Source organism: Pseudopodoces humilis, chromosome 4, assembly GCF_049639895.1.
Source record: "Pseudopodoces humilis isolate 2021_Gansu_Grassland_sample_001 chromosome 4, ASM4963989v1, whole genome shotgun sequence".
NCBI lineage: Eukaryota > Metazoa > Chordata > Aves > Passeriformes > Paridae > Pseudopodoces > Pseudopodoces humilis.
In genome coordinates, this window is record NC_142203.1 from 49385804 (window position 1) to 49411592 (window position 25789).

At 38.7% G+C, this 25789-nt stretch overlaps 1 protein-coding gene across 1 annotated transcript in view; it reads left to right on the forward strand.

The window, feature by feature from the left end:
* Positions 1-25701, forward strand: part of GLDC (glycine decarboxylase) — a 39815-nt gene extending 14114 nt beyond the window's left edge. The window contains exons 4-25 of the mRNA XM_005522680.2: positions 91-255; positions 3101-3178; positions 3729-3876; positions 4120-4316; positions 5512-5608; positions 6566-6671; positions 7750-7889; positions 8708-8788; positions 9354-9451; positions 9917-10001; positions 10091-10132; positions 12856-12998; positions 13867-13942; positions 16926-17051; positions 17974-18123; positions 18601-18713; positions 19348-19489; positions 20797-20908; positions 22172-22267; positions 23198-23370; positions 24025-24105; positions 25073-25701. Coding sequence (XP_005522737.1) covers positions 91-255; positions 3101-3178; positions 3729-3876; positions 4120-4316; positions 5512-5608; positions 6566-6671; positions 7750-7889; positions 8708-8788; positions 9354-9451; positions 9917-10001; positions 10091-10132; positions 12856-12998; positions 13867-13942; positions 16926-17051; positions 17974-18123; positions 18601-18713; positions 19348-19489; positions 20797-20908; positions 22172-22267; positions 23198-23370; positions 24025-24105; positions 25073-25216 — 2593 coding nt within the window. The 3' untranslated portion in view covers positions 25217-25701. The remainder of the gene's footprint in view (positions 1-90; positions 256-3100; positions 3179-3728; positions 3877-4119; positions 4317-5511; positions 5609-6565; positions 6672-7749; positions 7890-8707; positions 8789-9353; positions 9452-9916; positions 10002-10090; positions 10133-12855; positions 12999-13866; positions 13943-16925; positions 17052-17973; positions 18124-18600; positions 18714-19347; positions 19490-20796; positions 20909-22171; positions 22268-23197; positions 23371-24024; positions 24106-25072) is intronic.
* Positions 25702-25789: the final 88 nt, after the last annotated feature.

Sequence of the window (25789 nt, forward strand, 5' to 3'; positions counted from 1 at the left end):
TTTTTCTGTGATACAGTTCAGTTATATATTGCCATAACTTTTTTACACATTTATTTTCCTAGACCCAGTCTCAGAACTTTATTCTTACAGGGTTACCCAGTACACTCCTTACCAGCCCGAGGTGTCCCAGGGCAGGCTGGAGAGCCTCCTAAATTACCAGACTATGGTGTGTGATATCACAGGAATGGATGTGGCCAACGCATCTTTGCTGGATGAAGGGACAGCTGCTGCAGAAGCCATGCAATTATGTCACAGGTACCATGTTTAAATGTACAGTTAAATCACAGGAGGAAGTAATTTTGGAATTTGAGGGCCTCTGTCCCTGTGTAGGCAATGGGTTGAATTTAGGTGTGGCCTTCTTATTATGAGCAGTTCACTGAACAACTAGAGTCCATTTTGCCATGCCCCCAGAGAAGTTGTTGACATAAATGTTTAACTCAGACATTTAAGGCCTTCAGAAAACTAAGGACATAGGAGAAATTCTACAGGAAGGAAGTCTCATCCTTGTTGGAGGAAGGTCGGGCTAGAGAACACTTAAGAAAACTGGACTTACACAGGTGTTCTGCACTTGTGGCTGCTGAGGGAACCTCCTGATACCAGTATGAGGCCATCCTGGCTTGTCTCTGAACAGCCACAGTGATGGGGAGAGGTGCCTCAGCAGTGAGCAAAGCAAATGACACTCCTGTCTCCAGGAAGGGAGCAATGAAGATGCAGAGAACTACCAGCCAGTCAGCCTCACCTCGATCCCTCAGTGACAACCGAACAACTGCTAGCTCTGGAAACCATTTCCAGACATGCGAAGGACAAGAAGGATTAGTAGTCATGAGCATGAATTAACACAGAGGGAGGTCATCTTTGATCAACCTGATAACTTTTTGTAGTTGAGTGACTGGCTTGGGAAGGGAGGGCAGTGGGTCTCCCTTAAATCTCCACAGAGAAACCAAAAATCATGATTGAGGTGGGAGAGAGATAGATGCAAAACTGTCTGAATGTTGGCCCAGAGGGTGCATGTCAGTGACATGAACTCTAGGTGGAGGACAGTTATTATAAGCCAGGGACAACAATGGGTCCAATTAATGATCTGCATGATGGGGCAGACTGTATCCTCAGCAAACTTGCTGATGATGCAAAACTTGGAGGAGCAGCTGATAAGACCAGTGAGTCATGGTGCCTTTCAGAGGGACGTGGACAGGCTGAAGAAAATGGGTTGACAGGAACCTTGTGACGGTCAACAAGTGGAAGTGCAAAGTCCTGCAACTGGGGGAGAAGCAGCCCCAGGCATGTGGGGTACATGATGGGGTCTGGCAGGCTTGAAAGCAGCTTTGCTGAAAAGGCTTTTTCGGGAGGTTGGGTGACACCAGATTGAACACAATCCATCAGTGTGTACTTGTGGTCAGTAGGCCAGCAATCTCCTGGGCTGCACTGGAAGGAGGAGGGAGTACTGCCAGAAGGCCGGGGAGGGGTCCCTCCCTCTCACCCTGGTGAGTTGACATCCCACAGTGCTGTGCCCACATCCCCAGTACGGCAGACACATGGACGTACAGGAGAGAGTCTAGTTGCCCCACCTAGGCTACCAGCCCAGCTACTGGCACCCAGACACACACCTGCTCCCGCTGATACCACCACAGACACAAGGTTAATTGCTTGGTATGCTGCTCCATTTGCTGGCACTCACTCCATTCCACTAACTGCAGCCATTTCAGTTGCTGCACTATGGAAATGTGGATCCTTCATGGCCTGACTCCAGTGGCACTCACACACTCATAAACACAGAGAATATGGAGTCCCCTTACCTGTGAAGGGAATCAGAAAGGTATTTAACAGGAAGAGAGGACGAACTTCACTAGTTAGGTGCAGGAGCTTCCGCAACCATTTATATGTGACTATCTCAGTTTATCCTGGTATTTTGCTTGTTGCTCGCAGAATCCCTTAGCTGTATTATTTTCCCTCTAAACATCTCATAATAAGACATGTTTGCGATCTCCAAATGCTCTTCTCGTGCATCCCATAATGCCTACTTGCTGAGTGGGGGTGGCACCCAGATGGTGTGCCTCTTTGGGCTGATTAATTAGTTAGAGCTCCCACTTGCCTGGCGGCCTCTTTGCTCGTCTGTGCTCGTGGAGGTGGGTCTCTGTTGGGCTGACCTTCCCTGAGAAGCACCTGGGAGCAGCAGGGACAGGGCTCCTCCTGTTTGGGCTCCTGCCATCGCCTCTCTGGAGGATGCACAGGACCTTTTCTCACATCAGTCTAATAGACTGCAGCCTGAGACTTTTGTGTCCATGAAAGTTGAAGATACGCATTATCTTTTTCCATCAGTGATTAAAGCAAGCTTTACAAAATGGTGGAGTATATAATTCTAAGTTGCTAAAAGTGAAACTGTTACTGGTATATCTGAATCTACTTTCATGGACGCCTGTTGTCAGGCAATGTGAAAGGGATTTGCCAATCAAATGAAATATGAGAAAGGATTGAAGGTCACTGCAGAACTGTATATCAGGAAGGTGATTACACAGCAGAGAATGTCTCATCAGAGTTTTGTATGTGTAAAAATAGTTTTCTAACTATTCACTAGTTCAGTGCCTCGGTGTGACATAAAATTCTGCTTACCACAGAAAACTAGGGCATTGTCTTGCCAGAATCATAGAATGGTTTGAGTTGGAAGGCATCTTAAAGATCACCTGGCTCTATCCCCTCTGCTGTGGGCAGGGATCCATCTTCTTCATCTCACTTTACCTACTTGAATGGCTCATGTGTTTTTTATCCAGGCCAACATAGAAAAATCTGTATTAAAGACCACAGTTGTATTCCTTTAAAAGTGTATGTGGAGCCATTCCCATGCTTTTGAAATTAGCTCCCTGTCCTGTTTCATAATCTGTTTTAATTTTTATCATGTATGATTCTCATTTGGTGTCTGAAATTAACTTTCCATATGTAAATGTGAAATACGATTCAATCTTACACTTAATCTGGTTATAATAACCAAAATTTTCAACTGTCTTTTTACAAAGGAAAACTCACTTCTAGAAAACAAGCTAGTTTATTTCCATGGAAAACAGTATATTATTGATGTGTAAACCATCTTTTTCTTTTTTTTTAACAGACACAACAAAAGGAGAAAGTTCTATGTAGATGCCCGATGCCACCCTCAAACTATAGCAGTGGTCCAAACTAGAGCAAAGTAATGTTTTCCTTCATTTTCCACCATATCTTTTCCCTTACACTGAATCATTTTCCATCCGTGCCTTTTGCCATACACCTAACATTTCTGGCCTTTTTTGTGCTTTCTTTGCAAACTAAAAGCAGAAGTATATTATCATTTGGCAATACCTCTAGTTCAAGTACATCTGCAAATAAATTAAAGCTGTTTAAAAAGAGATCAAACACATGATAAAAGGAAAGTATTTAATTTTTCCTTTAAATTGTTGCACAACTATATACATTTCACTGTTGAATTCAGTCTGGTCTTTTTTTCTTTTAGTAGGAAGCAAGTATCTTAAGCATTCTCTGTTTGCTTTACTCTGTATTTCTGATGGAAATACCAAATGCAATTCTTCCTCTGTACTGTATACCATGAAATGCAACTTTCTCAATGTTTAGTGCTGCAAAGATGTTCAACTCTGTATGTTAAAGAAAAGAGACATATATAAGTCCATTATAACATCTTATTAAGTATCACTCCAAGGTTGGAGGTGGTTTGAATATTTTGCCTTCTGCATGTTTTTTTCCAGTTATATAGGTGTTATAACTGAGCTCAAATTACCCCATGAGATGGATTTCAGTGGAAAGGATGTCAGTGGAGTGTTATTTCAGTATCCAGACACTGAAGGGAAGATCGAAGACTTCTCTGAACTTGTTGAAAGAGCTCATCAGAATGGGGTAACGTAAATTTTATTGGTCACACAGATATCACTCTGGTGCATCAAATCAAATATCATAGAAACTTAATGTTAAATATATACCATCTCGGCTACAAGCAGCTGATAACCAATACAACCATTGCACTTCAGCTCCTTGCAAGTAATGTGGAACTGATAGAAACTAAATTTAAAAACCTAGTTCCCATGTCAATACCATTCCTTCTGAAGAGAGGCTGACTGCTTTATGCATTTCTGTTCTCAGACTCTTGCCTGCTGTGCTACTGACCTTCTGGCCCTCTGTATTCTGAAGCCTCCTGGAGAGTTTGGGGTAGATGTTGTCCTGGGTAACTCCCAGAGGTTTGGCGTTCCGCTGTGCTATGGGGGACCCCACGCAGCATTCTTTGCTGTCAAGGAAAATCTAGTGAGAATGATGCCGGGCAGAATGGTGGGTGTCACAAGGTAAGAGCTCCCTCTGCCATTAAGAGAAGATTGAAATCATAGAGTCTTAGAATCCTTAAGGTTGGAAGGACCTTCAGGATTGTCAAGTCCAACTATCAACCTACCACAATGTTCACCACTAAACCATGTCCTCTAGTGCCATATCCACACATTTTTTGAACACTTCCAGGGATGCTGATGCTGTCACTTCCCTGGGCAGTCTGTTCCAATCCTTTAGAACCCTTTCTTTGAAAATCTTTTACCTGATATCCAATCTAAAGTCTCCCCTCAGAGATCCTAGTAATACATAAGAAGCCATACAAAAAGACACTATGACTATCTTGTGCAGCCTTTGTGAACAACAGACCATGGTGTTGTACAGAGCACCCTTTTTTCTTGAAAATGGTGAGACTAAAAGTTGCCTTCAGTTTTGAGGAAGCAAGTTTCAAGAATTCCATTTGTGTAGAACTGTCTATTATTCTTGTGGCATTGTGGGATGAAGAGATAACTAGAAGCAGAGTGAGTTCATTGTGCTGGCAGGAGGCTTTGCAAGCTAACTTACTCCACATATTTTGTACTGTTAGACCTTTTTCTCTGGCATCCAATTGTACAAAACATAAATGGGAAGAAGTAGAAAATCCAGTGAACCTCCAAAATAATGTAGAAGGAACTTAATCTAGTTCAAATTTTAGTTATGCTTAAACAAAGCAGAGAAATAGTGTGCAAAATTTGCTTCTAATAGTTGTTGATGGTGATGTACTGTGTATTTTGACAAGATGTCTAACTAGTAATAATTGAAATGCTAAGTAATTGTCACTAGGAAGACTGCGTATCTTTGGCACAGAGGCTATCCAGAAATACTTCAGTAACTAAAATAACTAAAATAATTACAGTTATAAATAAGCTTAGAAATATTTAATTAATATTATTTTTCAGTTAAAATAGCTGCAATACTCTGTGTCATTCTAAGGCAAATACCAAAATCTCCTGTAGTTTGCTTAGAATTTCACTGTGTGCTCTACCTGACGAGCCATGATATAAACAGGAATCTAGAGGTGCTTTAGTTTTGTTCTGTTTGGTATTGCAACTGTCCTGACTTATGCTTGGTTGTCTCTGAGGATAGATAACTAGTTTCAGGTCAGCATGCATAAAGCCCTGTGTTATCAATAACTGTAACTTTAAAGTAACAGAGGCAACATTTTCACTTGTGACTTAGAGATGCAAGTGGGAAGGAAGTGTACCGGCTTGCTTTGCAAACACGAGAGCAGCATATCAGGAGGGACAAAGCTACCAGCAACATCTGCACTGCACAGGTAACATGCCTTTTATTTTCAGTACTAGAAAGGAACTAGCTGAACAGTGAGTTAGCTTTACTTTAGAGAGATTTTAGTGGAAAAATGAAGGACATAGAAATGTTCATTTGTTTTGAGTCCTTTGAATAATGGGGTCTGCTTGAAAAGAGAGTTTTACTACCTTAGAGTTTCCTTACTGTAGTGCTGAATTCCTGCAGTGTCATGAATCTGTCTTGTAGCACAAACACCACTGAGTAATGCTGTGTTTGTTATAAACAAGACAGAACTCTTCGTAAAGTAGAAGGCAATTCCAATAGTCTGAAATTTCCAACTCAAAGCTGATGAAATAAACGTTTAAATTGTAAAACTAATTATTCAAATTGTCACAACTTATGTTTTTTGTCTGTGTGATTTGATACAAGAATGTTACATCACCAAAGTGATATTTTTACAGGGAAATACCATTATTAAGTAAGTAAGTATCCAAAATAGTTATTTTCAGCATACTTCCACAGACTTCCAGTCAGACAAGGTAATAACTTCTTTTGCTCCCATCATTGCCTTCCCCCTGCTCTTAATGTTGTGACAGATTTTGAGGAGAGATTATTATTGACACAAGATTAAGTACTTAGTATTCAAGAGTTACTCTATAGTTTTTTTTGTACTGATCCTAAACAATGGGTTCCTGTGAGACTAGCCTGGCTTTAAAGTCTCCAAATGTCTGTTGCAGTAGTTGAATTTAAGTACATGCTAATTGCTAAAACAGTTACATTTCAAATAGCAATGAATTCATAATCAGCCCTTACAGTTTCATAAAATTATTTTGTCTTTCCCTCCTTTTATTTTGTAGGCAATACATAAGCAGCTAAAACATCAGCTGAGGATATGTGATAGTCTCTGGGTGCTAAAGAAACATTCCACTAAACTTACATGAAGTAGTCTTTGCTAACAATGTCTTAAACTGTGTTTGGATCCTAGGCTCTTCTGGCTAATATGTCAGCCATGTTTGGCATATACCATGGCTCTGATGGACTAAGGCATATTGCAAGACGAGTACACAATGCTGCTCTAATCTTGGCTGAAGGTGCGTACTTAATGGTCACAGAAGAAACTCTTCTGAAGTCCTTACCCCTTAAATAATGCAACTTAAATAAACTTACAGGGCGAGGGCAGGAGTGTCCATTTGATGTGTTTTCTCTCAACTTGAGAGAGGCCATTTTATTACAAAATTCACAGCTGGCTTTTTTTCTTTTTTTGTGTAGTTCTGGTAATGACATCTAAGAATTAGGTGTCTGTGTGGTAAGAATTTGTAGATGTTGCTTCTGTTTTCTCAGGAAACTAACAGAAGTCTACAGAGTGAGTCTCTAGATGACAGTGTTGAGCTGTTACTGATACTGTTTGCCAGCATCTGCTGCTTTTGATAGACCATCCTAGTTTTCACACAGAAATCTGCACAAAGTATTTATAATATAGCAAAGGAAGGTAATAAGTTATATATTAAAGCAACAGAAACATTTAATTTAAATTGGGTGGAGTATCATACCTGCTACAAACATTGAAATCCCAAAGCCTAACAGCTGAAGAAAAGCACAGAATCTGTAGCAGAAAATAATGATTACCTCTGGAGTATGTGGTCTGGGAGGGTTTTTTTCACTGATAAGACTACCACTGCTGTCAGAAGGTGATACAAAACTAGAATGTTTGGAACCAATGGAATACTGTAAGAAACATCCATACTTTACTTGTAAGTTTAGCCAGAGGACCTCTTGCTACTGCAAAAAATCCTAAGACTCTAAACTTTGGATTGGCAAGCTCTGTGACAGTTCAAATCTTTTAATGTCTTTCCAGTCTTATTATTTTGTCCTTATTGCATTCATATACAAACTCTGCTGCTGTATATATGTCAGATTTGAGATATCAGAACGACTTTCTCTAGACACAGTCTGTATTACTACTTAGGTTTGAATCTGATCATTTGCATTTCATACACAGTGACTTTTCACTAAAAAGATGGTGACTTTGCTGCTCTTTACACAAGGGGCATATTTTGCTTTATTATGTAAAAGCATTTACTTATGAGATATGTAATATTGCTCTGCAACTGCCGCCTGAGCAAACAATACAGTGTGCATGTAATAGAATTAACTTACTGTTTTTTATAGGTCTCAGGCGAGCTGGTCATAAACTACATCATGATCTGTTCTTTGATACCTTGACGATCACGTGTGGATGCTCAGTCAAAGAGGTTTTGGACAGGGCAGCTCTTAGAAAGATAAATTTTCGGATTTATAGTGATGGCAGAGTAAGCAACTTTCTAAACCTTTGATAAATTCAGAAATTTTGTAGTACGGCATTTTCTTCGTTAAGTTTCTGATCATTACATGTGCTAAACAGAACAACATTATGTAAGATCTTGTCATTTGCTCATATATATCTATCAATTATAAGGATATTATATATCTATAAATTATAAGGATAATATGAAGAATGAACTTAAGTAACACACTGAACTTCCAGAAATAATGATTATGTTTTCATTTTATGCCAACTAAAAGGATTATCTAATTTTTTTCATGCTAATATGTCACTAAGGGGTAGAGTGGAGAGACTCTAAAATTTAATTATGAAATACAAGGTGACATCTGGAATTCAGGTCCTGTGGCAGTGTTTGAAGGCAGACTGAAATCTAAACCACATTTTGGTTGGCGCTAAGGCGTCTCACAAAGTGTAGTATGTTCTGTAAATTGGAACAGCGGGAAGGGTTGTCACAGGAAAATGGGCAATTTTCCTATTAAGTACAAAACCAGTTGGAAATGCTAGAAACAAAGTAATGAGTCTCAAAGTTTCGGAGCCAGATGGCTTGGATGGTTTAGGATGGTAAAGGAAGAAAATGGAAAATGTTACATAAATAAAATAAATTTATATATAATAAATACCTATAAATATGTATGCTTTTAAATATTTTAAATATTTTTTAAAATATATATATGTATTTTGGATAGGCTGTTTTGGTTTTTTTTCCCCTTCTTGTGTTTCTGGAAAGCTTTTCTTGACCAAAACAAATGTACTGTGTCTCTAGAATAAACAGCTTTGAGTAATTATTGGTGCTTTTATCCATAGCTTGGAGTATCACTTGATGAAACTGTAAATGAGAAAGATCTAGATGACATATTATGGATTTTTGGTTGTGAATCTTCTTCTGTAAGTACATAATAAGTCATGTGAATTAAATTATCTGAATATTTCCAGAGTATAATGAAAACCAAAACTGGTCTTGTGGTTTCTATATGATGACCACTTATAAATGTTAAGAATTAATATTAAGAATTTCAGTTCCTCTCTTAAATAAAGAGATAGTGTCAAATAAAGGATTTATATAATGCCATTTTCTAGTTGAAGCACTTAGTTCTTTCTGTCAGCTTGGACACCTTGCATTAGGGTATTACTTCTTCTGTGATTGCTGGGACATGGGGTCAGTTATTTATTTCCATAAATAATGGAATTTTTGTTGCATGTCATTAGCATTTAGCAGCAATACCATCAAGATGAGGGCTACTCTGAGATATTAAAACTACCCAGTTTTAATACAACACTGTTGTCATGCTAGGTATATGCAGATACATATGATATTAAAGGTGGCAGGTTTCACCTTAAAAGCTGACTAAGTCCTGAGGTAAACTGATAGCATAAGCCAGTTCTAATGGAAGTTGGTTACAGAAAAATAAAATTCCATGAAAATATTTGACTCTATTTCTTTTTGTTGAAGGAGCTAATTGCTGAGGGTATGGGTGAAGAAACCAAAGGCATCCTTAGCACCCCATTTAAGAGAACTTCCAATTTCTTGACACACCAGGTTTTCAACAGGTTTGTGAATGTATGTTTGCTATTTTTAGGGAATCTGAAATATCTCCTTTCAAAACTAGCAGTGGAGTCAGTTGAGGATAGTTTTGTACCTAGATTTATATAGTGACTCATTACTCTGAAATAAGATATTTAGTAGCATTTTCAGTTATCTGTCTCATTTCAAATGAGCAGAGCAATACTCATGACCACTGAGGAATGTGTTTTTCCATCAATCTGCATTGTGCAACCTACTATTTGAGGACATGGTATCCTTGTATTCTATATTTACTGGTAGTATTACTGAGATAATAATAAGCATTTTTAATCTGTGTTGCTATTAGCAAGCTTGAAGTGCCAGTTTGGAAAGAACTACTTTGTATATATTAATAACTCTCCTCAGTCTTACTTCTTTGTTGTGTTCTTTTCCTTTGTAGCAGCTGGTATAACTAATCTGCTTGCCTTAACACTGTGTTTTGTGTTCTCCAGCTATCACTCTGAGACAAATATCGTGCGGTACATGAAAAGATTAGAAAACAAAGATATTTCCCTTGTTCACAGCATGATTCCCTTGGTAGGTATTTACTGAAAAGACAGAAAAACCTGTACTTACCTACGTGTTTATGTATTTCCATAAATACTGATGTGTGTTTGTATTTTTAGGGGTCCTGCACAATGAAGCTCAATAGTTCTGCTGAACTCACAGTAAGTTGCAATAATACTGTCTCACTTGGTATTCACACGAATAAACTACCTAGCCAGTGTCATTCTAGAGAAGGCTGCTCTTGCTCTAATACTCCAGCTGAGAAGGGAGTCTCAGTAGTAGCTAAAGTCACCCTCTCCCTTTTCTGCTAAGAAAAATTTCGGAAAAGCACAAGTAGGACATGTAGGACTGCAACAACACTAGTAAAGTATGTGGTCTTGAAGACTCCATTTTGAAAAAAATGATGAAAATAATTTTTTGGGACTAGGTGTCACAGTCCTCCCTCAAGCAATGTTGCATTACCTAACTTCTGGCTGCTTTACATATCTTAAAATCAAATCCTCAGAAATATGAAAAGAGTCATGTGGGACTGGCAATTCATGCTTCTTTTTCAGTTTGCAGTTTCTTAGCATAATTCCCTTTTCCCCAGCTGAAGGGTTTCCAGATATCTTCATATTTCTAACTGATAGCAAATGAAGCAGAGCTTTAGCCAGGCTGTTTGATCACCAAATGACTTTTTGATTTGGAATGAGCTTCCTTTGCTCTCTTCCTGTTGTTTTCTCACTTTCATCTTTCGCCAGTTTCCTTTGTCCCCTTTCTTTCACTGCTCTCTCTCTCTCCCTTCACTGTTCTATGTCTTGTATATTTCCTCTAAGTAAAAGTAATACTATTCCAGACAACTCCTCTCTGTTTACCTTGTGATCCCACAGCTCTATGTAAGGGTAGGTGAAACTAAGTAGTAGGAGAACTTTAAGGAATTTTAAGCATATTCTTAATGTTAAGAAATCGTTACTGAAAATCATAGGATAATTTATGTTGGAAAACACCCTTTAGATTAAGTCCAGCTGTTAACCTGGCACTGAGTCCATCACTAAACCATGTTCCTGATCACCATATCTACATATCTTATAAACACTTCCAGGGGTGTTGTTCAGCAGTTCTTTAGGGAGGCTGTTCAAAGGGCTTCTGTGAATACATTTTTCTTTATATCCAGTCTTAACCTCTTGTCTTATCAGTTACTACCTGGGAAGAGACCAACCCCATCTGGCCATACCCTCCTCTCAGGCAGTTGTGGAGAAGAGACCAGGTTCCCCCTGGGCCTTCTTTTCTCCACCCTAAACACCCCCAGCTCCCTCAGATGCCCCTCACAGGACTCGTGATCCTATGAGCACTCCTTAAGCCCACCTTGGTGAGCCTTCACCAACTTTGTAGCCTTTCTCTGAACATGCTCCAGACCCTCAATTTCTCTCATGGAGTGAGAGGCCCAAAACTGAGCAGAGGATTTGAAGTGCAGCCTCCCCAGGCCTGAGTACAGGGGACAACCCCTGCCCTGCTCCTGCTGGCCACACTATTGCTGATCCAGGCCAGGATGCCATTGGCCTTCTTGGCCAGCTGGGCACTGCTGGCTCCTGTTCAGCTGCTGCCACCAGCACCCCCAGGTCTTTCCAGGCACTCTGCCTCCAGCCTTTAGCTCTGCCTGGGGTTGTTGTGACCCAAGGGCACAGAAATGCCAGTAAAAATGTGATATCACACTCTTAAGGGGAAAGCAGCACCCAAGATTTGCAGATACTTATAGTCAAAAAGAAATGTCAGAGTCCACAAAATAAACTTACAGAGTTGTTTTAGTAAATTATATATTTGACATTAAAATTGGTATAAATTAGTCCCTTGTCTTCTAGCATAAACCCATGATGGTGTGTTTTGAGTAAGTGAAAGATTGAAGTGGGGGAGGGGGGGGAAATTAGAGAGGAGGAAAGAAAGAATGGAAGAAGGGTGCAAAGAAAGATCACCAGTCTTGACTCCAGCAATGATCCAGCTGTTGGTGTGTCCAGGGTCCCAGGCGCCTCTGCACTGGGGCTTCTACCTTTTTATAGCTAAGTTTTCCTGACCCTGGAGGTAAGTTTCTTGCTCTCTGTGCAAATTAGTTATCATGCATAGTCCATGCACAGTTGTTCTTGACCTTTCTGGAAATGGGTCAGAGGGCTTGGGGGGGGGTCTTTGGTGGTCTTGATGCCCCTCACTGGATCAGCCTTTCATGAACAGTCCATGCCCTCTTCTCAACCTCGTTGCTGCACTTGTGCTGTACTGTGTTGTGCTTATGTCCAGAAGCCAGAGCAAGGACTGTTGTCCCAGGAAAGTGCTGTTCTACCTCAATGTGGCCCCCTTCTCCACCTGCATCCTGTTATTTCTTGCCCTTTTATGAAGCATGCTCTTATCAACAGTCCTTGATTGGTTCCACTGCTATCTATCCATCAGTGTTTGAGACATACACATTAGCTCCTGACCTTGTAGGCTTTTGCAGCATCCCATGGCTTAAACATCAACCTGGACTTGGTGATCTGTTGAGAAGGGAAAAAAGAGCAAGAGAAAAAAGGGAAAATGCTATAAGCTACTTCTAAGCTTTGGGCATAACTTCTTTATAATATCCCAAATCCTTGTGTAATCTGATTACCAAAATAAAAAGCTAAAAGGTTAACATTTAATCAGTTAACATTAGACCTTATTGAACCTCACATGACTGGCCTTGGCCTCATCAATCCAGCCTGTCCAGATCCCTTTGTAGAGCCTTCCAAGCCTCCAGCAGATCAACATACTTGGTGCTTGATACTTCATGGACCACAAGGAGACTTCTTTCCTTCACAGAGTTTAGCAACAACACAGAGCTGTCTGTGTTTTGTTACAGCACTCTTTATGTTGCTTTTTTTTTTTTTTTTTATTTTTCTAGCCTATTACATGGAGGGAATTTGCCAACATCCACCCTTTTGTTCCTCTGGATCAAGCTCAAGGGTATCAGCAGCTTTTCAAGGATTTAGAGAAGGACCTATGTGAGATTACAGGCTATGACAAAATCTCCTTCCAGCCAAATAGGTAGGAATTTTTTTTCTGTGTGTTTGCACCTTGAGACACAATTCCAAAAACTTATCTCCAAAGAGAATGTGCAAGCCAAAAATGTAAGAATTTTCCAAAATAAAATTTGTCCTGAATACAAGATTATGAAATTAATAAGTAGTCTTAAAAAAAAAAAAAAAAGTTTAAAAAAAGTTTAAAAACTTTTAAAAACTACAGTATTTTATTTTGTCTCATCTCTTCTAAAATTTTAATGATTTGGTCTTTTTAATTTTTTTAAATATTTTCCCCCTATGAACTGAAAATAAAGATTTGGAATAGGAATCAGATGTATGAACTGCCAGGTGTTCAATTGTTGAAACTGGTTGGTAGCGTACTAGGTTTGACTGAAGAATGCCTAAGATCTGTGTGCCCACAGAAATTATTAGAGCAGAATTTAATGAGTACTGCTGCAGCCTTGTTTATGTCCACTAGCAATTTTGATACAAAATGAACAGCAAGAACTTACTGCTGTCACTGAAAGACCTTTTGTGTTTCGTTATATACACTTTGCTATGCATCTCAATATTAGTTTGCCCCTGTAATCAAGCACAGAGTCCCCTGCTAGGTGCAGAAACGTGGATCATCTCAGTCACCATAAGGATTTAACATCATAGTATAAACACATAAAATGGCATAACCTTTGTTATCTACTCTTTTAATTTACATCTAGCTGTTTATGTAAGCATGTCCATTTGTAATTTAATCTATGGAATGTGCTCCTTTTAATATGCTAATACTTGCCTGAAGTCATTGATAAGGGTTAGGGCTGGACAGTTTTGAAGCTCCAGCAGAGAGGTGGCATTCCTGGTTTGTGTGCTGTGTAAGAGTGTTTGTGTTCTTCTTGCAGTGGAGCCCAAGGAGAATACACAGGCTTGGCTGCGATCAAAGCTTATTTAAATGCCAAAGGAGAGCGTCACAGAACCGTAAGTGTCACTACTCGTGTGGGGAAGTGTTGGGTGGGAAGTGGAGAGTTGATTCAGCAGCTGGGACTCACCTAGAGAGAAGCTAGGTTGTGTATCATCACCTCTGATAGGCTTTCAGTATTCCATGCTTCCCACATAGATCCTTGGTTAACATCTTAGAAGTTTTTACAGTGAGAATGAGACAGGGCACTCCCTGGAAGGGTGATTGTACTGAGTTAGGCTAGGGTGGACTTAACTTTCTCCACATGAATTGTGGAGGAAGCACTGTTCATAACACAGAGATCTCTTGGCAAATAGTGAACAGTGCTTTCACAGTGTCAAAGCTTTCTCTCTGTGCCCCTGTCCTGCCCCTGTCCTTTCCCAGCAAGGAGGCTGGGTGTCAGCAAGGTGCTGGGAGAGATGCGGCCAGGACGGCTGACCCTGGCTGTCCAAAGGGATGTTGATAATGGCATGCTTAACAACAAAAGCTCAGGGAAAGGAGGGCAAAGCAGGGAAAGTCATGCTTATGGCATTTTAATTCCCAAGCAACCATTGCACATGCCGTGTGGCCAGACATGGGAAGTCAGGAAGGAAGGAAATTGAGATATGTTTATAATTTCATCTAATGCCATCTCACTCTTGAAAGGTGATGAACAGTTCTTTCATGTTCATAGCCGACATATCATGTGTTAATTCCGGAATTATTTATTCTATCCTTTTCCATCCTCATTTCCTAGCTGGATTCCAGTTATTTGCCCATCCTTCTCAAAAAAGCCATTTTATCTTTGGTTATCTTTAAAGCCTCTGTATTCCTTTTACTTTTTTCTCTTATTTCCCTTTCTAGTTTTTGATGCAGTTGCTTCCTTTTCCCACCTAAACGATGAGATCTTTTGGTAGCAGTAGGTTCAAAGCTAAAGATCACAATGGTGTGTTGTTAAGATGTGTTTTCTCATGCCATTCTTTGGATCTGTCTGCCTCCAGTAGATGTATACTGTTTTGAATGCTGCCCCTCAGTACTGTGGGTCCTTTTCTGAACTCTGCAATCAGTTCCTTTAGTGATCTGGGGGGTTTTTGTATTAACAGGATATTTGGCATTTCACCGTGTGTCTTCATAATAAACACAATTATGAGTAATTTTAAATGTTAGAGAACCAGCACAGATTTTTATAATATTCTATTAGGATGGCCTTTCCATACAGTGAAAACTGAGTATTTTTCTTGCTTTAACATGTATTAATGAAATACATATGTACCTTCCCACTCAACCCACTGGAAGTTAGTTTAGGAACATTTTTCGAGATCATGTCAAAAACTTTTTGGAAATCTGAGACTGCTTAGGTCTTCTTTCACACACTCATAGAGCTGGCTTTCAACAGTAGGAAAAAACTCCTTAGTGCAATAGCATACATGTCCTTTGAACCTGGTTTTATCCTTAGCTTTGGGACTCATTTGCCTTCTCAAAATGGAAGCATTGCTGTTCTGGCCTGCTGGTAACTATTGCCTCTATGTGAGGCTAGCATTCACCCAAAACTGAATGTTAGTGTTGTCGTCTTTATTTCTTTGTTGCATCCAGATCACATTAAACCTATTAGAAGGCAGCCGCTCTTTACAGTTACAAACCTTGTTTTGAGTAGTTTTACTCAGCAGGAATTGAAATTAGGTTAAAATTTTCTTCCTTGGAGAGTTGTCTTCTGATTGTCTACATATCATCTGCCATTTCTTATTCTGTGCAAGATCCTCAAGCTTCTCTGGGTGTCTGTGGGTCCTTCTGTGGTCTGAAAGTACCCAGAGGTGAACTGCACAGGAGAGCCTGGGGGCTGCTTGCTCTTTACTCACACGTTACAGATTTCAAATGTTACAGGAAAATCATGATACTTCGGGAAAGAATAAAAAGGAATAAGAAAATAAGAATGCCCACAAAGTGTTGGCCTTTCAATTGAAGTGCTTCTTTCTCCTGGGCTGGAGAAAGTAAATTGTACCAGCAGCTGAAGGTTCTCATAGTTGGCTGTGTTTGGATTCGGTGCCCTCTTGTGGGGAAAAAGTATGGGCATGAACTGACGGCTCACATCCCTGCCTTTTTGTGTGATCAGTGATGTCTGCACCAGCAAGCCTTGGTGGCCATCTGGAGCCGCTCCACATTTGAGCTATGTGGACAAAATGGCTACAGATGTGTCACAGTGCTTCCTGGCGCTGGTGCTGCTGTCCCTGTGTTCCTGGTGCTTTCAAATATTCACATTTGTCTCAGCATCACTGTGGATGATAAGAGTTCCACGAGCCATCATGAAGTTGATGACTCAGGAAAACAAAGTAAAAGACTTTTTTTTAAATTTTTTTTTTTTTTAGATTTATTGTCTTTAGAAAGGGTGGAATTCCTAAAAAATATCTGGAAATATCCTGACACATGCACCATTTTCCTGTGATTAATAAGAACCTGCATTTATTTAAGTAGAAAAGTTTCTTTTTTTTTTTTCCCCTCTTTTAATGTTAACTGTACAGAGCATACAAATAGCTCTGAGTTTCTCATCTATAGCCAAAATATTTAGGTCTGAATTTTTGTTTTGAATAGAATACAGAAAAAAATGCTTTGGAAGCCAGAAGAAGTTGTGGAAATTTGGAATTAGGCAGTTTTTCCTTTCAAGTCATTGTACATATGGAGACTGGTAACTGTAAAAAAAAAAAAAAAAAAAAAAAGTGTTTTACAAAAAGGTGGAGTGAGACAAGAAGATTTTAAATATGAGTATCTGAAATAATAATATTCTAGAATTGCATCCCTAAATACGATTATGCAGCAAATGAAACTTTGGTAATTTGGTAATTAAATACATTTGAATGTATTTTCTTTAAAAATTTATTAGCATGGTTCAGCAAAAGCAGCAATTTGCTGGTACCATCAGGATTTCCTTTCAAAATTTTGATGATGAATTGTAGCTGAGTGTAGACCATAAAACATTAAGATTTTATTAACCAGTTATACTTTAGGCTCTGTTTTTCTTTCCCTTCCAAGGTTTGCCTTATTCCTAAATCTGCTCATGGTACTAATCCAGCAAGTGCACAAATGGCAGGGATGAAGATTCAGCCAATTGAAGTGGATAAAAATGGGAGCATTGATATTTCTCATTTAAAAGCAATGGTGAGTATTTCATTATCTTTGATTTTTCAAGGAACACTTCTTCTCTGAAGGCAATAGCATTGGCAGCTGAATCACATTTTTTTACAAGAGAAAAAAAAGCAATAATAGTGAATATATGTTTCAAAAGGATAAGTAAAATGTTTTTCTTTTTTTTTTTTTCTCACTCAGACACTAACCATGTGACACTTGTGAGATTTCTTTTATTTAGGGGATCTTTGGTGCAGGATTTACTCAAAGAGTCTTTTTACACAGTAGGCTCTTTTATAGCAGACCCTTTTGGTCCACAGCTAATACTGGAAATGAACAAGCCATGTTCATGAATGTGAAGCATTTGAAACTGCATTTCAGCCTTCTTTTAGCGAAGTTCAAGTCCACCTCTGCTGGGGAGGGTGTTGCTAGGCAACTACATTTTTTCTCTTTTTTAAAGTATATTGGCTGCAGGTGAATCTTGCAATGCAAGGGACTAGCAGAACACATTCCCACATTTGAACAAACTTTTATAGAACTCTATTGCTGAAAGCAGGGGGAATGGTCATTATTTCACATAAACTTGAAGGCCAGATACTTCATTTGGTTGTCTGAAGGTCCCAGAAGTATTTTTTATGTATACATAAATAGATATACAGATACATAGATATACAGATATATATATACACACAGAGATACATATTTGTATCTGTATTTACCTTTTAATACTGCCTTCTTCCCTGCTTTAAAATTCTGATTTATTCAGAAATCACTCCTTTTCCATAGGCATGGCAGAAGGAAGGAATCCAGTATCCTTTGCTGACTAAGTACTTTGACTGTCTGCTGATGGGCTTGCTTCCCACCCACTCTTTCTTCAGTTGTACTTTTTTTGTAAAATCTTGAGAAGCTTTAGGAGGCTTAGTGACTTGTTTTTCTCTCCCCTCCCTGCCTCCAGGTGGACAAGCACAAGGAGAACTTGGCAGCCATCATGATCACCTACCCTTCCACCAACGGTGTGTTTGAAGAGGAGATTGGAGATGTGTGTGACCTCATTCACAAACATGGAGGCCAAGTTTACTTAGATGGAGCAAATATGAATGCTCAGGTACAAAACCTAGGCAGATTTATTGCTACTGGGAGTCCTTGGAATAAAAATAGCACAGCAGTACTCAGTTCAGACCATAACACAGCTTCCATGCAAGATGGCATAGTATTTGGGGCATGATGTGAGATTTCCAAGAACAGTAATAAAAATTAGATGGTGGAAGTAATTCACTTTTATTTGGTTTTGCCCTGAAATGTGTCATAAGTTTTATGACTTGTTCACTGAAATTGGGTTAGTCTGCCTACCCTTTATCAAAGACATTATTTACAGATATAATTAAGAATTCATAAAACAAAGGACATCGTTCTTGCTTATGATAAGCAAGAACAATGATGCTTATTTGCATGAAGTTCTTGCATCATGATAAAGAAAAAACATGGAACACACACCAACTTTTTCAACCTGTTCTCCTTGCATTTAGTAATAGTCTTGAATGGCATATGAAGAATGTCTTGAAACAGAGTATTCCCTTGACAGGTTGGTCTGTGTCGTCCTGGAGATTATGGATCTGATGTCTCTCACTTAAATCTTCACAAAACCTTTTGCATTCCCCATGGAGGAGGAGGACCTGGAATGGGACCAATTGGAGTGTGAGTATCTCTATATTAGCCTTTTCTTAACAAACAAACAAACATATCTATATATCTATCTATCTTAGTGAATCTTGTTGGGTGTTCACTTCAGTACAGAGTCGTGGATGGGAGAGGTGTTATATTGGTTGCAAGCATCTGTCCTTTTCCAGCACAGTCATGCACAAATCTCAAGCATGCTGGTGTTCACCTGTATCCCCAAACCCTGGCTTCCATGTTGGCCTTCCAGTGTGTGTGGTAAACCTCACTCAGCAATCTGTTTCCTGAGTAAGAGATGGACTTTGAGGGCTGAAAGTACTGCATGTAATCCAGAGCACAGAAGTGCTACACAAGCTGTGTGAATCTATCCTATGGAGCATTTGTATTTCCTTAAAGGAAGATAATCTTACTAGTTTAAAGAAAGTAATTTTTATTTGGATAACTCCATTAATATCTTGTGATAGGTTGAAAACTGAATGCCCTGCTCCACTGGCACCAGTTGTGATAATAAACTTTCTTTTGAAGAAGGCATAGATCAGACTTCCTAGAGGACTGTGTTTGGAAGCAAGGTGAAGAGAAACTACTGCTGAAGCTGTCCAGATATGGTAACACAGGAACACACATCTAAGCTCTAAAATCACTGTTTTTGTTTTAGGAAGAAACATTTGGCTCCCTACTTACCTACCCACCCTGTGATCAAAATACAGACGGATAAGGATGCATGTCCTTTGGGCACTGTCAGTGCTGCACCTTGGGGTTCCAGTGCTATATTGCCAATTTCCTGGGTGTATATCAAGGTGTGTAGACTTCTGTAAGGAGTATCAGCTGAGGTTCTGTTTCTCTTTCAAGTCCAATGACCACTAGAACCACATGAACAGGTTTAAGAGCAGCTAATTTTGAGATGTTTGCACAGACTGAAATGCAGTGAAATGAAGTGACTGCAGTACAGTTACAGGTTATTTACATCCATCAATTCTACTTGTTTTATAGAAGGACAATGTTGCCATGAGAAAGAAGAGTTAGATACAGGAGTTGTCCTGATGTCCTACCTCTTGTTTGTAATAGATCTTGAGATAAGTGGACACCAGACAGAAAACTGCAGTCAGGCTTTCACTTTCTGACATTGAAGTTTTCATGTTTAAAAGCTGCCTGGTAATTACTGTTCCCCCAAGAGTATTTTTAATTGTATGTTTCAGTATTGTTATATTTGACGTCTATGTAACATTCAACTTTACAATATCCTGAATTCCAGAGGAGTTTGAAAACTGAACTTAGTTTTGGTTTTACATGTGAAACACCTTGATCATCATCTATGTGATTTGTTAATCCCTTGCAATTTAGTGATAAGCCAGCAAATATTTGGCTACACGTATATTTAGCCAACAGAGATGATTGTAGATTCAAATTCTATTTGATAAAGGGTTTGCGGGGGCTCCTGAGTTACATTTAACACTTCCAGTGACAGAGCTGGGGAAGAGTGAACCTAGGGGCAGTGTCATTCAGAGCACTTTGTTGCCAGTTTGATACTCTTAACCATGGGAATTTCCTCTGCTGGGGAAACCAGCTCTCCTGGAATTCGAAATGACCAAATATGAACTGATGCAATTTCCATTTCCAGCTGTGGGTAAGAATAATTTCTGACTCGAAGCTGGTTCCCATTACAGAATATTTTATCCATTAGAAATTTTTAAGGGGATTGGTTTTCTCACAGTGCAAAATGTCATTTATTTATATTACCTAAAGTTCTCTAGACAGTCTTGCTTTGAGATGGAGACAGGTAGCCTGTGCCTTTTGACACTGTGTTCTCAATTTTTCTATTCAGTTCAAAGCTTCTCAGTTTGAGGAAAGGTTTGGGTCGTTCATTTGTGGACTTCAAGCTAAACCTCTTACACAGTAGACACTCTCATAAACAACATACACCAGAGGTGCCCTAAGTCAATATCCAGTCCTTCTCTGTGAGTGTTGTGTGGAAAAGTGCAACAGCAGAGTGAATGCCTTAGAACTAGCCAGGTGCACTGAGGTGCTGCTCTCTGTCATGCAGGACCACACTTCGCTTGCTTTACACTGGGTTTAGATCTGTTTCTTCATGTTATTTTTCTTTCAGACAATGGGAGCAAAGGGTCTGAAGCATGCTTCTGAGATTGCTATACTAAATGCAAATTACATGGCAAAGAGGCTAGAGAAGCACTACAAAATCCTTTTCAGAGGAGCAAGAGGCAAGTATTGGATGATTTTTTTTCTTCTAACAGGCTTTTTTTTTGCCTCATATAGAAGTAGGCTTGCAACATGGTTGCCTTGGGGGTTTTTTTTTGTGGCTACATGGCTATGTGACCACTGATTCCAAACTTCTCTTGATGTTGCTCACAAGGAGAGAAATAACCTGCCACACTTCTATGGATGTATTGCAATGAGACTGAGATACTTGCAAGTAGAAGAAAAGTAATATCTCTTTGTAATTAGAAAAAATTATGCCAAAGGTAGAGTTAACCATTAGATTGTTCTCCTTGAAATTTAATGGCAGATTAATGAATGTTAGAAAAAGGAAAAGCAACCAAGTTGAGACTTCCAAATCTCCATAATCAATGATGCAACTATTTAAGAACTGAAAGTAATTTTTGGACCTGTACTTCCCCTTCCACACTTCCTCTGAAAATAAATCCCACCAAGCTTCCCTCATTTCTGCTCCTTGTTCACTTTTGTGAGATGATAGAATTCCCTTGGTATGATATTTTAGCTACATTCTGGTTCCCTGCTTTGGCTCTCCAGTCTTGCAACAGGACAGAAGTAATGAAGGAGAGATGAAAAAATTATTGTGATAGTATAGTAACTATCAGAAAATTTATTTTCCTTGTTTAAGCTGAACAGTGTCAAAGAACATTTGAGTACATATATTATTCTTATATTACATATATTATTCTTAAAATAGATATATCTTAAATTTAATGATGTACACCTTGGCTAAAGCTGCAAGTTGTACTTTATTAGAAATGAATGAAAATTGCAGATTTTGAAGGATTTAACAGTGTAATGGAAGGTTCTCCAGAATCATGGATATTGGTACAGACAATAGCCTCTCTATAACACTAGATTTGAGCTTTGCTCCGGCATAAGATAAAACTGATTATCTTGATTAATTTAAGATAGCCTAAGACCCCAATGGTGTTGGGCCTCTGACAAATCACATTATTTTTTCAGAGAACCTGTAAATTGTAGGAGCTACTTTGACCACTCATTCCTAGTTCTGATCTTGTAAATGAGGCCTCTTCTTAATGTGATGTGGGATTCAAAGGGCCATTCTTCAAAAACTGAGTTGCATATCTCTTACCTGGTAATTTCTCAGATTTGAGGTTTTGCTCAAGTGGATATTTTTGAGTTTGTCTTTTTGCCATGTTCTCCACAAAACCAGTGGGAATAGACAGCTTGGTAAGTTGCACTGTTCTCCTAGTAAGTAAACCTAGTGTTCACCTTTTCACTTACAGGTTACGTAGCTCATGAGTTCATTTTGGATACAAGACCTTTCAAGAAAACAGCAAACATTGAAGCTGTAGATCTTGCTAAAAGGCTTCAGGATTATGGTAAGTCAAATGTCTATTCTGTATAATAGCAGAGCAAGTGAAAATTTTCTAAATCTCTTCTAGAGGGAGACACTAACATTCTAGTTCTGTGCTTATGGATCTGAATATGTTACAATTATTTCAGGCTTCCTCATGTTCTTTAAGGGCTTGGAGAGATATTTATATTTACCGAGTTGTAGGTCTTCTGTAGCCTCTGCTGCTACTTCACAGTTCTGTAAACTGCCTCATCAAATTACTGATTACAAGTCTCAGCTGCTTGGAGCAAGTGTGTTGGAGCCAAAATCTTAATAAGATTCCAACAAAGCAAAACAAAACAGGAAAGAATGAAACAAAACAAAAAACCCAAAACAAACAAACATACAAAAAACCCAAACCAAACATACAAAACACCAAAAACCAAACAATGTTTTGTACACATGCTCTTAAGGATCTGATTGTGGATGCTTCTTGGCTGCCACACAAGAGGACCCATTGAACTATTTGATCCTATAAAACTGTGCCTCTAATGAATTTTCATGAAAGTTGTTAAAACCCCAACCAGTAATACCTCCTCAGTGAAATAATCCAAATCCTAATTGTGATACTAAAAAATGCCACCCTTCCTATTCTAAGAGAGCCTTAAATATTGTGCACCACTTTAAACAGACTTTTCAGTAGATATAGAGGTGTTAGGTAGGTATAAAGTTCCTTTTAAATAAACTGTTACATTAAATCAGTGTGTAGCTCTGTTGTAAATAATACAACAGTGCTAAAAACAAAAATACTTGAAAAGTCTATCTACCTCTAAAGTACAGTGCAAACACTACCAGTGAGTTCAATCCTGTACAGATTTTTGTAGAGAAAGGACCAAATTTGTGAATCTGCTGATTGCTAATGCATGTATTATCTCATACCCTATTGTCAGTGACTGATTTCTGCTATTGTCACCAGGTTTTCATGCTCCAACCATGTCCTGGCCAGTGGCAGGGACACTTATGATTGAACCTACAGAGTCTGAAGACAAAGCAGAGCTGGACAGATTTTGCGATGCAATGATCAGTATTCGGCAGGAAATTGCTGAAATAGAGGAGGGCAGGATGGACCCCCAAATTAACCCACTAAAGGTAAAATGACAGGTAGAGCAAGGTACCAGCATCAGCCTAATCCTTGAGACTGCAGAATCCCACTTCCTGGTCTTTCAGTACTCTCAAAAGTAATGGGGCACAGCATTGAACACAAGTCTTTCTTGAGAAAACTTCAACTTTTTCATAATTTGAATTTTGACTTTTTCAAGTGAGAAGTCAGGCCTTTGCTGTCAGAGCAGAGAAAGTTACAAAGTTACAAGCACTTAATTTCTATTTCAAGGCCATTTCAAAGTAATGGAGGAGAGATGCTTATTTCACTGATTTAAGAGAGAAAGTGGAATGACCGTAACATTAATAGCAGAATAAAGACTGAATTAATTATTTTAGCAATGCAGCACAGAACTGATATCAGCTCAAGTTCTGTACAACTCTTTCAATGTTGTGCAGACTTTTAAGTTTACTGAAAAGCCAAAAGCATATTCAAGTATTGGATAGCATCTTTAGGCAAATTGAAAAAAAATCCAAATATTGACTTGCCTCCTGGTTTAAATCTGCCTTTTTTTCCCCCAGATAAACAGTGTTCTCTGGACAGTAATTATTAATGTTGTAATGTGAATTTGAATAAGGCTTTGCACTGATATGTTCAACTGAATTCAGTAACTTCTTGTTCTCAACATGTCTTGTTTCTTGTAGATGTCGCCACATACTCTGAACTGTGTCACTTCTTCCAAGTGGGATCGTCCCTACTCCAGAGAAGTGGCAGCATTCCCACTGGTGAGTACATAATGGGAACTTGGTGGTGTGGTAATACATAAATATGCTTTGTGCTCTCTAGTTTCTTAGTCAGTTGGAGATGAAGTAATGTGGTAAGAATGAAAACTTCAGAGCCATTTTATTGTTGCTCAGTTTTTATGTGTGTGACCTCTACCACAGTTTCATTTAGTTTTTAAAGACAAGGAAAGAAGATCTTAAAAAAAAAAAAAAAGTCTCTACACATAGGTGCAGACTTGGATTTCTCAGTCTTAACACATCAACACTGAATATTCATTCCCGTTGGAAACAGCCTGTTCAGTTCTGATATACTGCACCAAGGGCTCTCAAAACAGAGTCCCATGTGCTGACATTCAAAGCTTTGCTCAGAAGAGCTTGCATAAGGTGAGCATGGGGAAAGCAACACCAGTGTGGACTTGCTGCAAGTAAAGGTCAGATTGGAGCTGGACTGTGATATCAGACTTAATTGCTTTCATAGTCATAGAAGCTAAATGTACATGTAACCAACCCTTCTGCTCTGAAACTTAATTCCAAGTATTTTAATGATATGTACTGTTTTTCAAATAGTAAGAATTCAGCTACACCACCATTCTGCTTGCCTTTAAGCATTATATTGTAATTATACTGAACAGCACAGCAGTGTCCCCTGCTTTTACTTCATTCCTATCTGAAAGCCAGTTGTTCAAAGGATATGAAAATTTTCTTTAATCTCATAAAGCTTCTTCTTTGCAACCATGTGTTAGAGGACATGATTATATTTTTTTTAAAATCTAAGCATTCTTTTAACTGTCACTTCTATTATACATGCTTGTTAACTTTCAAGGACTGCAAATAGATTTGAAGGATGACTTCACCTAAAAAAGTCACTTTCAGAGCACTTGTAATTCTTCAAGCTCCTAATGTCTATTAAAATTTTATAGCTTTATTTGGTGGAAAAATTAAGATGGTTGGATTTGTTTATCTCTCTTAGCCATTTGTGAAGCCTGACAGCAAGTTTTGGCCCACAATTGCTCGCATTGATGACATATATGGGGATCAACATCTGGTTTGTACCTGCCCACCAATGGAAGCCTATGAATCTCCATTTTCTGAACAGAAGAGAGCATCTTCCTAAGACTACTTCCAGCTGCCTGCATTTTTGACTCCATCAGAATGGCTCTTTCCTGATTTTCTGGGGATATTTATATTGTGTATATTTTGAATGATCACCATGTTTGTTTATTGAACCACTGCTCAGTTAAAATGTAAATACAATCAGTACGTCAGGTGTAAACAAAATGTGATTGTTACACAGCAGTTGATGTTGGAAGTTGCCTTGATTCATCATTTTGTCTGTTCTGTGTTAAAGTTTTAACAATTAACACCCAATTTGCAAAGTGGCATAGAAGATACAGTTAAAAAAGTAGAAAATATGCCGATATGTAAGGCAATACTAATAAATATTAACTGCAGGAGTAATTGTTTATATTTTGTAAAAAAAATGAAGTAGATTTTAAAATTTACTTCACCTATTACCACTAACTAGCATTGCTAGTATTTCATACTGATTTTTTTACCTATCAGTATTAGTACTCTAATAAAATTGGTGAAAATTTTAAATGCTGTCATATTTTGGATTTAAACTTTTCAGCTGGATTTGTCCAACAGAGCAGTATGAAATTATGGAGCTTAAGTTCTGATTTGTGAC